The sequence below is a fragment of the Penicillium lagena genome (genome assembly GCF_028827675.1).
Source record: "Penicillium lagena strain IBT 129212 chromosome Unknown utg000008l_segment0_segment0, whole genome shotgun sequence".
Taxonomy (NCBI): domain Eukaryota; kingdom Fungi; phylum Ascomycota; class Eurotiomycetes; order Eurotiales; family Aspergillaceae; genus Penicillium; species Penicillium lagena.
In genome coordinates, this window is record NW_026623229.1 from 782708 (window position 1) to 796915 (window position 14208).

Here is a 14208-nt window from a genome sequence, read left to right on the forward strand (position 1 = left end):
GAGTCAAGCAGTTCAAAAAAAGGAAAAGCAATGGTGTCCATTTCAGTGTCCTTCAGGTGCAAAAGAAAAGAAGAGGAGAAAACGATTGACCTGCGGTATATTCCCAGCCGCGTCCATCAACATAGTCGCAGATGCTTTGCAACCACCCAGCACTCCGAGTGTAGCCACCCAACGCCCACAATTCACGTCATGGAAAAAAAAAAGAAAAAAAGGAAAGGGAAACGATCGCTAATCAAGCATGCGTCAAGGAAAGAGAAATGAACTCCCAAATAGGAAGCGTAGAAGAGAGAGGCATGAAAAAGAGTGAATAGGGAGAGATCGAGAGAGATTCAAGGGTATTTAGCGATTTCGATCCGCACGCGCCTGGTGCCAGATAGTGTCCCCACTGAGCGCCGAGAAGCTGAAGGAGGCCAAATTCCTCCAGCTAGACTGAGGGGCAGACGCGGCATGGCCATCCAAAAGGCCTACATCGGCCCCTGCATGTTGCTCCGTGTCAGAATCATGGTCATCGTTGGCACCTGCGATCAGAACTGGAGCCGAAGATGTGCTATTTGGGGATTCCAGCTCGGCGAAGTGGTCGTTTTGCTGTGCTCCATCGGCAGACTCATCCGAGTGACCGTTTGTCAGAGACCGGACAACATCCCCTTTGCAGATCGGACAGGTTCGTCGGCGGGTTGTTAGCCAGGGGGTGCTGTGAGATGAGGATTAGTGAGATGGTAAGAATATGGAGCTAATGCCACTTACATGCACTCCGCATGAAACTCATGGCCACACGGTAAGCTCATCACTCTGCTTTGTCCATCGATATATTCCTCCAAACACACGACACACTCGATCTGCCTGCCCGTGTACTTGCGGCGCCAGAGTGTCGACCCACTCTGCACGCTCGCCAATTTCTCCTGACTAGGCACGTCGGATCCATTTAGCATGGCTCCCAAAGTCGCTTGGGACCGTGGCCGAGGAGAACCCGCGCAACTAGTCAGAAGAGGGGATGTCGCAGACGCGGAGCCGGGGCTTGATGGCCGTGGGGAGCTGTCAGACGAAGACGTCCTCGAGATCGTGTGGTAAGTGCGAACAGGGAGGCGTTCGACAACCGATTTCGGGGCGCGCCACCTGCGACGTCGAATTCGCGATCGGAGCAACAAAAGGACATAAACCACCGTCAAAGTCAACAGCGGACTGACGACGAGCACAAGGAGGGTATCGAAGAAAGGGCTTGTAGACATGCTAGTTGGGGTCAAAGTGACCCAGAGTCCCTCATGTTCCGCGGCCGGAATACTCGGACGATTCAAGGAATGTATGCTATTCTGAGTCTTCTGGTCCACCGTGAGACTGAACTGACGATACGGAGAGAGAGATGGCTGAGGATCATGGCCCTCATTCTCGCCCCATCCAAAGTGGCTAGAAAACCAGCCCTTGCCTCTCGTCTCTCCGCCGGCAGCAGGAACTTCTTTTCTTGGGCTTTTTTCGCTAGAATCATGGGTATTGCCACTGGACTTGTCAATGCTTTGATATTCACCGCTTCCCGGAGTGATGCTGCCGCCTTGCAGGAGGTTTGGTGTGCTGTTCGCATCCTTCTCGGAGGAAGTCTTGGTGCTGTCGGGTCCAGTCACAGCACTGCTGGGGTTCAGCTGCGTGTTGCTCCGAGCAGGCATCAAGTCGGGGTCTCTCCAATCTTGGACCCCTATGACAAACCCATCACCGTCCGTATTATCGGATGACATACCAGTGCTGGCTGATGAGGCTTCTGACTTGGGCCGATTATGATTGGATTCGACCGAGCCTTTTGATTTGTCCGCGGCCCCGCCCTTGATACCTGAGCCGACCATCATCCAGTCAATGTTGCCGCTGCTGGGTGGACGTCGACTGTCTTCGAGTGAGGCGCCATGGTCACTGCATAGCCCCAAGAAATGTCCCAATGTGCGGAAGAATCCGCTGCTCGGTTTCGCAGCAGAGGAAGCTCGCTCCTCAGGCGTTGAATGACGAGTCGACGTGGGGCTGGCCGTAGAGGGCGTGGTCGTAGTCGTCGTCCGCTGCTTGCCGTTATTGTTTTGACTGTCAAGCTTCGCCTGAGATGACTTCAGCGAGTCAGCTAGGCTGGCTGCACTGCCCGAATGCCCTGGGATGAGAGACGAGAGGAGGTGGGCGGTCGTGTGAGATGTAAACAGAGCCGGAATGGTCACGTTGGAGGTATCGCCTCGCGCATACATGGTGACCAAGTTTCCACCGCGTGTATCGTCGCCGACAATCAGCGCAATGCCTCCCCGGCGCTGGGCCCACTTGGCCTTCTCCAGGAACCCACAACCACCTCGGCTCAGCAACACGACTTTGCCCTGAATCTCAGCCGTCTCCTGTAGGGATTGGATGTCCGCGTGCGCTGCTGGCTGGCTTTGAATATATTCTCCATATTTCTCCGTCACCCTCGGATCTGGAACACCAGATTCTGGTAATGGATGATGCAAATGATCGTCAGTGCCGTCGTTCAGCGACGGGTGAGCAGTGGCGTCATTTCTGTTGTTCTGCAGAGCGGCATCGGCCTGCGGCGCCGACCGAGCACGGTTTTGCGAAACAGATGGGTCGTTCGCCGTGGTACCACCGGACTTACTAGAGCTCTGCTCGGTTCCCCTAGAAGATCCGTCTTGCTTCTTGGGGTTGGCGCCTTCGCCCCAGCCGGGGATGTCGGAGCAGCCTAATTCTCCTTCCACAGAAACTATACTGCCCTCGCCGAAGCCACTACCCACCCATAGCTGGCCACTCAGGCCTTTCCCGGGCAGTAAAGGGCCGAACGCAGCAGGTCGGGCCAAGAAGAAGGTCGAGTTGTCATCGGTGAGACTGATGATGGCGGATGGGGGGAAGAGTGAGGACGGGACGTTGAAGGAGAAGAGCGCATGGAGTCTAGACGCTCGACCGGCGAACGCGTTCGTATTGGGAGTTGTGACACGGGGCGACGACAGTGCCGAGAAGAAAGTGAGGAAGATGGGGAGGAAGAGTAGGCAGAAGAGGACGGGGATTAAGCGTGGCGGCCGCATATTTGACAACAAGAGAGACTGTCAAGGTAGAGATAAATGATGGGAGAGGATTCGACAGGCGACAAACAAGACGGAAGGGCGATGCCGGGTGATGCCTCGTAGCACAGTGCTGATGGGCTGAGTCTTATGACCTATGCCACGGTCGGAGAGCGGAAAGACACCTCATCGAGAACAATGAGCAGCACCGTGGCCGGTCAAACCGAAAACAAGAACACGCTCTGGCCGACGCACGACAGCGCAGGAAATTTGATATCAGGGGAGTGGAGGGGGGAGGATGACGGCGATGGGAGAAGGAGAGCGAGTCAGTGGAGAAGGGGAGGCAGAGTGACGATGGATTACGTAACCCGCGGTGTTGAGAACAGCCTTAGGCAGCAAAGATCATCAGCTCACTGATCGACAGCAAACTGAAGGAACTATCAACATCGCCATGATACATACAGAAAGGCCATAATGCTTCATTGGCTGGTCCGCCGACCATGGCATCACACATTGTACGGAGCCCTGTCAGTCTATCGCTCTCTGCAAAGTGCTGGATTCGTAGCCATTGACCGACAAATAATGAAATACGAACATGGGTGCTCCCTGCCACTATGTGCATACGACAGACCACCACTACTGTTGTGATTTCCGACCATAAGAGGAGGGGGCATCCGCGGCCTGGAAGGAAATCGGTACAATCAGCCATGACGTACTACAGTCTGGTTCGGCTCCCGGATCCGCCGCAGAACTTCTAGAAGTCCCCTACTGCAGCAGCCCGACCACCGCCTACCGTATGATGGCTGCTGTGCTCGATTGAAAGTCAAAACTCTTCTACTTTCGTCTCCATATCAGGGTTTGGATTGTCACGAGTAGCTCCCGGCTCTCGAAACCGAACAATTCACGACGAACCCTTGGATACCCCCGGCCAAGAACCCTTGGTTACGCCTGGGAGCTTGAGGAGCTCTCGGCGTGAATGCACCCTTGGAGTGGCGCTGTGGGACTGCCCTCGGTCTGGATCATGACGACCGATGACATTAACGGCTCTACGATTTCGTACCCCATTCTACTTCGCGCACGTCATGACAACCAATGGAGCGAAAATAGCGTGGACATTGTTCTCTGACTGGCTTATACTCTTGACCTCCCCGCGTTATGGCGTCACCGAGTCCAGCGAGTACGGATCTGGTGATGGCGGACGACAGTCGATGGGGCAGAGAGACATATAAAGCCTCGATGGACATTTTTCTAGAAACCACAGGTTTTCACATGTACCCATCATTCTGAGAAATCTGATTACAACTCTTTATCATGTCGAATCTGATGCACAAAGTCAAGGATGCCTTAACTGGCCATCATGAGTCGGAGAACCAGCAGTCCTCGTCCAAGCAGGACTCGTATGACTCCAACAGGGCGTCCATGAACGGTTAGTTCTCTCGGTAAGCAGTTGGGCGACAATTAATCAGTAAACAGAGGCTCGTGATACCGGTCGTGATACGTACGGCTCGACAAAAGATTATGGCTCGAGCAGCTACAATGAGGGCACCAAGGGTTCGGGCAATAAGTACGACTCGTCGAATCTGGGATCAGATACCTATGGCTCTGGCAGAATGGGTGGTATGTGCAATTGGACGTCCGGTTTAGTAACGCGATTGACATTCTTTAGATACCCATGGCTCTTCCAACATAGGATCTGATACCTATGGCTCCTCCACTGGCACGGGCAACTATGGCTCTGGCACGCACGACGCCCAGATGGGCAACAGGATGGATGGTTAATATGCCCACCCTGTTTGGTGATACTAGATACTAAGTTCGCATAGAAACCCGCGACACGATGGATTCCGGCAAGTACGGTTCCAGCGGTTACGGCTCTGGTACTACCAAGCAGACTCACGACACTCTGGGCTCGTCTACCATGGACCCGAGCAAGCACGGCTCTAGCGGCTACGGCTCTGGTAACCAGAAGCACACCGGTGACACACTCGGATCCAGCGGCTACGGCTCTGGCACCCAGAAGCAGGGCAGCGATACTCTTGGATCCAGCGGCTACGGCTCGGGTATGCAGGACACCCGTCAGGGCATGGGTGGCTCCACGATGGACCCTAGCAACTATGGGTCTAGTGGCTACGGCTCGGGTATGCAGGACACCCGTCAGGGCATGGGTGGCTCCACGATGGATCCTGGCAACTATGGGTCTAGTGGCTACGGCTCGGGCACGCAGAAGCACACCGGCGACACACTCGGATCCAGCGGCTACGGCTCTGGCACCCAGAAGCAGGGCAGCGATACTTTTGGATCCAGCGGCTACGGCTCGGGCATGCAGGACTCCCAGAGGCAGACTGGCACCTACGGTGGCTCCGCATTGGACTCCAGCAACCTTGGATCCAGCGGCTACGGCTCTGGCACCCACAAGCAGGGCAGCGATACTCTTGGATCCACTAGGGACTCGGGCACTTATGGCTCCCACGCTGGAACTGGAAACTACGGATCTGGCGCCGACACCTATGGCTCGGGTACCACCGGCGGCTATGGATCGAGTAACATGAAGAGTGGCACGACTGAATCGAAGATGGGCAACAAGATGGACAGCGAGCTCGGTAAGAAGTCTTAACATGTACCCCTTGGGCATAGGTACTAAATCCCTTGGCTAGACAACCGCGGCTACGGAGGAACCACCGGATCTCGCCAGACAGGTGGCGACACCTACGACACCACCGCTCGCGACTACGGCACCACCGGAGGGTCCACTGGAGACAAATATGGTAGCGGCACGAAGACCTACAACACGCGCTCCTCGGCCAACAAAATGGATAATCGCGCTGAGCAGGAGCTCAACAGCCGGACCGGCCAGCAGGGAAGCTTCGCCGCCGGTAATGCGAATGCCTCTGGCTCCAGCGGCAAGCGACGGACTTCTGGTCCTCACAGCTCCAGCCTGCTGAACAAGCTTGATCCTCGAGTTCGCAGCTCGGATTATGAGAACCAAAACACGGCTGGTGACCAGCGAGGTGGATTCTAATCTTAAAGAGCAACATGGATATTTTCGGCCTCGGGATCTGATTTTCACGCCATGATATATGTATTCGTATCTGAAATAAGCTGAATTCTGGCAAATTGAAGCCATCATCGAACTGCGACATGCCACAAAACGATCCTGATGAAAGACTGGTTGCCTTGGCCTGCCAGCATATATTTCATGGCTTTTAGCTCTCAGATGAGGAAATTGAAGATAGTTAAAAAGCTTGATTGAGAATAATAAACTCGCCCTCACGGATAATCTGCGGGAATATAATATCGATTGTACCAGCAACTTCCCCAAGAAGCTAGCTGCTTTGGAACCAGATTTTTGGCTCCATATTGAAGGCCAAAATCCGATTTCCAGAGTTATTTGATGTGTCGTCTACCTAGAGCGCCGAGAAAGAAGCTTCAGAAGCAGAGGCGGCAAGGAATGAGGCAAATGTAATGGAGATATCCGAAAGGGAGCCGCAAAAGGCACTGCAATCTTAATCCACAGGATTCGAAGATCAAACAGGGTCTAGCACTCCGATTTTAGTATGAAGTTATGGTGTGATGGTTAGGTGGCAGAAATAAGGGACGCTACGAGGGTTTCTATGCGTGACCTGTGCTGGAAATGATCTTTCTTTCCCTCTTCATGTATACAAAGCCCCAAGCCTTACAAAGATTTAATTACACATCACTTTCCCAGATACTCCGTTCCACAAACACGGTGGACCACGACGATTGCGCTTAAACATCAGCTCTCTGAGCTTAGCCAGCACCTTTGGAGCTCCACCATCAATGCGATATTTGGGGTAAACCGAATACAAATAGGCAACAATGCCAGAGACTTGTGGCGCAGCAAAGGACGTACCTGCGGCTCTATCTGGTAGTGGACCCAGCTCTGGGTCTTCTTCTTCTTGCTGCCTTGCCATTTTTGCAGCTCCCGCGCAATTAATGCCGTGTGTTGCGTTCTCCTGTCCCGGAGCCCATATGTCAACCAACGGCCCTCGTTGTGAGGCCCAGTCTGGCTTGCCATAGACATCCACAGAGCCAACAACAATCATGTTCTGTGAAAATTCACGCGCAAACAGGGCTGGATAGTGGTCCACCAACTCACGTTCGCCTTCTTTGGTTCTATAGTTGCCTGCAGATACCACAATGACCGCGTTATATTCAACCAGTTTTTTCACAAATGCCCTGCAAAGTCGAATCTGTGCAGGGGTCGTTTCCTCGGGAAGCGCATAAGAGAAATTCACCACAGGAAAAAAAGGACCCTTCTTCCTCTGCTTGTGGATATCGTCAAATATCCCCTGCAAACCAGCTAAGATATACTCAAAACGGTATGGCTCGATAGTAGGAACGACCACCAAATTAGCGGCCTTAGCAACACCCCAGTGTTTGCCCACAATTTTGCTGGCTACACAGGTACCATGTCCGCTCCTGTCGTCCCTAACGTAAGGAATCTGTCGGCCAAGAAGACCAGTAATCTCACTTGCCTTAGGAGAAACCCATCGATATGTACCCCTAGCGATAAAATCGATCGGTTCTGTAAACTCAGGATCCTCTAGATCGATCCCTGTGTCATGAACATAGACGGTGATCCCACGTCCAGCAAAATCCATAAACGAAAAGGTAGCCATTTCATCAACTGTGTATTCCTTGCGCTGGGAGATGAAATTCATCTCTAGGGGAACGTCATCGTCATTGAGGATTGCCCTATCAGGTTCGCGTGGGGGTGCAGTTAGCTCAGTAGGATTGCGTTTGTGTATGTCAAATTCGTCGTCGTCTATGTCCTCTATCCAGGAAACAGAGTTGTCGGGGGCAGCAAGTTCAGCAAAGACGCTGGTATGTGATTTTTGGGTAGCTAGAGCAATTTCCTCGACCTAGAAAAAAGATGCATAATTAGACAATACAAGAGCATGAGTGGTTTTCTAGGCCTGACTGACAATTTCTGTGTTCCACAATGAGACTTGGTCAGGGATCAACCGCGCAACAATGCAGACGATTTCATCTGGGACTCTCAATATGTCCATGTTGTGTGAAGATATGCCCTCTCTCATTTTATCAGCATATCTTTGCTTGGCTGTCTCCGATACATCTTTGTAGAAGGCAATGGTATATGTTGTGGTTGATGCATCGCTGGTAGGCGCGCCAGTAATCAACCGCAAATGCAAGAAAAGAAGAAAAGCAATACGCAGTGATAACATCTTGGAAGATAGAGGTAACGGGGAATTTTCATTTTCTTATGTTGGGGTTCTCCAGGAAAACCTAATTCAAGCAGGATCGCCCCAAATAGATATCCAAGATCCTGTGGCCCCTATTGAACACCAGGAAGGATTTGATACGGGGGCTGTTTCAACTCCCTCCCCCCCAAAAAGGCTCATTAATGGCATAAATGCATACCTCGCAGATTTTTGGGGCCATGAATGTAGCTTGTGGTCATGTGGGAATAACGGGTGACGCCCCCAACCACAACTAATAATCTACAAAGGTCGTAGTGACCTCTAATGGTGTCAACCAGAATTACCACCAGGACGCTTAGAATCTCTCGCTCTGACTATAATTCACCAACTGCCCTTATTCACTTACCACTTTATTAACCAATACCAAGAGATCTTATCTTGTTTAGAATATCCATAACCTCCTTTTTTCTGCTGCCTTACAAGAAGAATACCCACACGACCATCAGACCATGTGAAGCCACCAGCACGTAATCTTTGCGGAAGGAACTTCTGGCATTGATGGGGTATGCCAGACGTAAGAGAGCGCGAAAAGCGGGGTGTTCTAGAAAGAGAAACGGAAGACGTGATACAGTAAGGCGCTTAGCAAGCTTCTACTAAAAAGCACCACGGTCGAATATTTGTACGAGCGTGTTCTAAGACTAGAATGAGACGTAAGAGTTAGTATGCTGAAGTTTATACTAGGTCCAAGACATAGCATGCTCCATTGCAAGCTTGATATTTGGCTTCATCCCTATAGTTTTAACAGGTTTGCGACAGTTAAACCCCATTATTTTTCTTGTTCCCATCTTTCTTGTTCATTGAAGATGTTCCTGTATGAGCCGACATACGGTGATCAAGCACCTTCCCAGATTGCTGGCACATATATCCAAGCTTTCCATCTTTCTCAAGGGCGACTTGGTCAAAATGTTTCCAGCGCTGTGCATCACGTTTTATATCGATTAAGTAGTGGAAACCAGAATTTTTAGCGATGTCAAGTGGCAATGTAAAGAAACTTCTGGTAATATACCAAAATAAGCCATAAAGTCGCCAGTACAGTTCTCGCCCTGCTTTACTATGGTGACTCGGCATGCCGATCCTGTACTCGGCATCCCGGCTTGCGTGAACGACATCGCTTCCCGACTCATCACCTTCGGGCCCCATCACGACCATAAGTTACCGTCGCACATCTGTACCTCACTAGCTGTATTTAACAGGCTCAGCTCCTCAGAGCCCATATAAATAAATCCTGCTCCTCTCCCCTCCTTCCTTCAACCATCTCCTCAAACATCCATTCCCATCCACTTCTATCCACGATTGGTCAAAAAACACGTGGCTCTAGTCATCAGATCCAAGATGGAAGGCACAGAGATTGCTCGGAAACTGATGGAGACATCAGTGGCAGAAGGAGAGTGATGAAGCTGTTCATGTTTTGTTTGACAAGAAGACACCTCTTGCCATGGCGAGTGTGCCAGACGTTGGCGCTCTATAACAACGGGCACTGACAGACTTGACTCACAGGGGTCCGTGACCATCTCAGTCAACTATATTGGGAATGCCCCTGCAAACATTCACGGGCCCTTAGTGATGTGCTGCCAGCTGTGAACCGCGCTCGGAATCTTCTTTGGCACATGTGCCAATCAAGAGATGACCAATACTGGCCCAATCCGGTAGGGAACGACCATTGCAGCTCCCTCCAAAGGCTGGCAGAACTTGAAGCACCAAGCTACACAACAGGCCATCACGTCCCTTCTTCGAAAAGACGCGAGGGCGGCCCTGAACCCGCGGCGCTTTGAAACCCTTAACCTCTGGCAGGCACGGGGAAGAAAATGGCGTGCGACGAGTGTTTGTCAACAAATCTATTGTTTTACCCCTGGAAGTATTTCAATGGTATCTGGCAGATGGGGAAGAATAGTGACTGTGACAATTGTGCTGTGCCTTTCATTTCGCGCTCTCTTATTTTTATTGTTTGCTTTCATAGCCAATCTTTTAATACACACACCCTCACTTCTTCCACAACACCTTTCACCTTCCACTTTCACCCGCACACATCCATTGCCGCAATCACGATGCTACTTGCTCCCCCCACCACGAGCCAGTCCTCTGGCCGTAGCCAGCCGGCACCAGTGACGAACTTCACCGGCAGTGATAATGCCACAGGCATGTGGCCCCCGTACCTCCCATACTACCCCGGCCAGACTGCACCTCCTTCTACTACTGGATATGGACCTTATTACCGTTGGGCTATGCCGCAATACGGACCGATAGGTCATCCAAGTTACGGGATGCACTACCTGCCTCCAGCCCATGCTCCTGCATACACAAATCCCTGGAACAGACCGCACAGTGATCATCCTCAGTCGTACGTCCCTCCACCTAGACCGGCGGCACCGGATGAGAGACATGTTCTGAGAAATGACCTGCGTGTTGGCGTCACCTCGACGACTCAGCAGAATCGTCCCCTTGAGGACTCTCCTCCTCGCATGGAAAACCTACCTTTCCTCCGTCCCCCCAGTGTCAGTCCTCAGCACCCGAATCAAGTTCCTTCCAACTCCCTTCAGTTCCGGGCTCATGCCAACGCTCAAACTCCAACACGTAGCCAAAGACAACGGCCAAGCTCGTCAACTCGAGCAACTCGGCTATCACGGAGCCAGACGACCAACCTCACCAGTACTGCTTCTGGAAATCGCGTCAACAACCACAGAAGACAGCGGTCTACTGCCCACCCTCCTCGCACAGTCAGCAACCAACCTGCTCAGCGTCCTGCATCCTCGACTCAAGGCAGACAGGCTTCCACCCACGGTGGCTTTTCTGTAAATCCGAACGCTCCAGTCTTCCACCCGGATCCAGTCCAGGATACAGCACAGAGCCCGCTTTCTGCTGAACCAGAAACAATTGTTACTCCTGCCCGTCCTTCTGCTGTTGATTCTAGTCGTCCTCAGGCTACTCCAGCAAGGACTACGTCTCACACGCAGGGCCAGACTCCTGCTCAGTTTCAGCCTGCTCTGGTCGTTTCCCCCTCTGTTCCTTCTCCGAACTACCCTCTTCCAGTCTGGGCTATGACCACCGCTCAGGTCAGCCCTACTTCACCCACAATTACAACTCCTGCTCAGGCGAATTTTCGTTTTGCTAAGATTACATCCCCGCCTGAGTGTCCTCTTCTTCTCTTGGGAGCTTCAACGTCCACTCCAGTTCATTTCACTCCTGGTAGACCCACAACTCCTATTCAGATACCTCCCACTCCAACAAAGCGTGCAATCAGATTTGAGGAGTCACCAATCATGGCACCCAAAACGGCGACTCCTTTAGCCAACGCCGAGTCCAAAAGGTATCACTCCATTCTGGAAGCACCAAATCTGGCAGACAACGAGGAAGGTCCCCTGAAGGAGCCTGAGAGGTACGACGCGGTTTCTCGAGCTCAAAATAATGCACGTCTCCAACGACACAGAATTCAAATGCTCGATCTCGACGCTGCTGTGAAAGGGTCTTCCGAAACAGGCTACATTCCTGGCTCTGTGCATATTAGCCATCGCAGTGACGAGGAGATTGCCCGGCGCATGGCTGCTGAGCAATATAACCCACCCCCGACCAGCAATAAGCTTCCGCAGAACCCTCATCCTGCGACACAGCCTGTTGCACGCTCGCTCTATTCTCATGTTGCTGTTGGCCAGGGCCCCACTCAGCCTGAGCCAATGCCCTTTTATCCCCATGTTCCTGCTACCGCAGGCTTTACTGAGCCTGAACCACCTGTGCCACCCGGCCTACCGCGTCCTCCGACCCCGGACCTCCGACCTCAATCCCAGGAGTTGTTGAACGAATCCAGTCTTCTTCCAGTCTACGACTTCAAGGCATCCATGGAGCGTGGACAGTTCAGACAATACCCACCCACTGGCTGGAATCTGCATATTCGGACTCAGTGCCGTCCTGATCAAGTCGTCGACGCGATTGAGCAAGGTATCAAGCAGGAATTCCATAATCTGGCGGACTGGCATGAGGGCGGCTTGGATGCAGTGAGCGTGGTGAAAAGAGCCTGCGGTAACCTCAGGTGGTACGCTGATCATGGCTACGCCAATTTCCAGGGAAGCCAGGCTGCGATAGAACGCCGGAATGATACCTCTGCATGTAGACAGACAACTTTTGCTCCCGAGGCACAGTTTGACACCTCGAGCTTTCAAGGCCGCCGGGTCTTTCTGAACAACGCCACCCTCGTCCCGTACATGGGTCCACCTTGCATTGGCAATGCGCCTCCGAGCAACAATCCATCCTCGGCCAATGTTGCGCCTCCGAGAAACGACCCGTTCTCAAGCACTGCTGTGCCCCTACCGGCCTCTCGGGATGCCAATGTCTGGCCTTCCTGGTGTGATAGAGCGCGGAAGGAAAACATGGACCCTCGCTCTTTGGATCTTCTCTGGGATTTGCAGCATTCGCGTGCAGGCCCTGTCGAGCACCCTGCGTTCACTCGTCCTGTCCGCTCTCTGCCCCAAGGATCCCTGTCACATCTGGGTATTGATGTTCCTCCTGTGGACATGCACACTGCGACTATGGCACCTCAGCGTCCTTCGAACCTTCAGCCACCCATTGGAACTCTTTTTCCTACTTCTCTGCAAGCTGCTCCTTTGGCACAGCGCTCGCTGGATCCTTCCATGTATCCACACACGGCTCCGAGAATTAATTCCTCCAATGGCCCTCCTTTTATGCACTCACCCGGCCTAGCTCCGGTACAGCACTCCCAGCGCCACATGGATACCACCTACATGTATCCGCGCGCTTCTCTGCTGCCGCATCTTGCATCTAGTACTTTCAGAATGTCCTCAAACGCGGGTTCTGTATTGACTCAGCCAACTGAGCCCACTCAGTTGTCTTTCGTTATTAACCCCCAGGGTCCTGATCCGACACTACCTCCGCCTACCCCAATGAACCGTACCATGGCTCGCATGAGCGGCTCGGTCAGTGCCGACAAGTACACCGCTTTGGTTCAGTTCGGGTCTCAGGACCTCGATGGCTCTCCCTCTCCCAATGCGAGGCGCCAGTAAGAAAACCCCGACTGATGATAACGTTGAATGATGAGAGATGATGACACATGCGATGATTTACGAGGATTTCCCCATTCAATTTCTTTCCCATTCTCCTCCGAGCTTATTTTCATTTGCTCAATTTGAATTTTGCCATGCTTAGTTTTGTGTGTTAGGAGGACCGCGAGGACCCGGGAACATGGTTGAACAGCTACCAAGAACGACCGTGAACCTGCATGGGAGTGAAGCTAGGACAGGACATTGCACCTTTTTGCCTGGTGCCAAGACCTGAAACTGGTCGACTTCTTTGCTTGTTGATGGATGACGCTTTCTAGCTGTTCGACGGCTGTTGTTTTCGTTCCTTCTAGTGCGCTTTTCCCTTTCTCCATCATGTATCTAGCCAGTTATTTCTTTGAACATGCGTCTACCGTTATTTTTGTATTTTCCCCTTCATGTAGTTCCTGTGAATTGCGGGTTTCTCGTGTTTGCAAGTGTGTAGAGGGACACTATATGCTTGCGACATGTCTTCTTGTGTTCAGATGTTCGGTCCGAATCAGGGCCCGATAGATCACGTGATCATTTTCTTCTTGCTTCTCGGATGCATCGTCCATAGTCAGTAGGTAGAGAGTATGGAATCGGGAATGAGACATAGAACAATCGCATTCTCGAATACCTCGTGATACTAACTAACCTAAGGTAATATAGTTTTTCATCAGTTACAGATAACCAACCACTCGATGACAGCAATATATAGATTTAGGAACCATTAGATTTGCCATATTATTGGCAGCGATCAGTTTACAAGCTTTAGTTGAATCCTCGAGATCACACCGGGGCATGGGTCTGGAAACATTAATGCGAGGCTATCGTCGTCCTCAACATGGGGAATGCTTGGCATGTCGAGCACCCGCTGTGCTGTGACGTAGTTGGCGGAGCGATCGTAAATGACGTCACGATCGCCTTTCTACGAGA

General features: G+C 52.0%; 4 protein-coding genes across 4 annotated transcripts; 2 read left to right on the plus strand and 2 right to left on the minus strand.

Annotated features, from left to right (window-relative positions):
- Positions 1-339: 339 nt before the first annotated feature.
- Positions 340-3029, minus strand: N7510_010880 (PA and RING finger domain protein; the record flags this gene model as incomplete). The annotated part of the gene is made up of 2 exons (XM_056982805.1): positions 340-691; positions 745-3029. 2 exons carry the CDS (start codon positions 3027-3029, stop codon positions 340-342), a joined length of 2637 nt encoding a protein of 878 aa, XP_056828299.1.
- Positions 3030-4316: 1287 nt separating this feature from the next.
- N7510_010881 (uncharacterized protein) lies at positions 4317-6024 on the plus strand (the record flags this gene model as incomplete). The annotated part of the gene is made up of 5 exons (XM_056982806.1): positions 4317-4431; positions 4479-4622; positions 4672-4779; positions 4829-5605; positions 5660-6024. 5 exons carry the CDS (start codon positions 4317-4319, stop codon positions 6022-6024), a joined length of 1509 nt encoding a protein of 502 aa, XP_056828300.1.
- A 664-nt stretch (positions 6025-6688) lies between these two features.
- Positions 6689-8038, minus strand: N7510_010882 (uncharacterized protein; the record flags this gene model as incomplete). The annotated part of the gene is made up of 2 exons (XM_056982807.1): positions 6689-7869; positions 7948-8038. 2 exons carry the CDS (start codon positions 8036-8038, stop codon positions 6689-6691), a joined length of 1272 nt encoding a protein of 423 aa, XP_056828301.1.
- A 2255-nt stretch (positions 8039-10293) lies between these two features.
- On the plus strand, positions 10294-13257 carry N7510_010883 (uncharacterized protein; the record flags this gene model as incomplete). Its single annotated transcript, XM_056982808.1, has 1 exon — positions 10294-13257. One exon carries the CDS (start codon positions 10294-10296, stop codon positions 13255-13257), a length of 2964 nt encoding a protein of 987 aa, XP_056828302.1.
- Between the last annotated feature and the right edge of the window lie 951 nt (positions 13258-14208).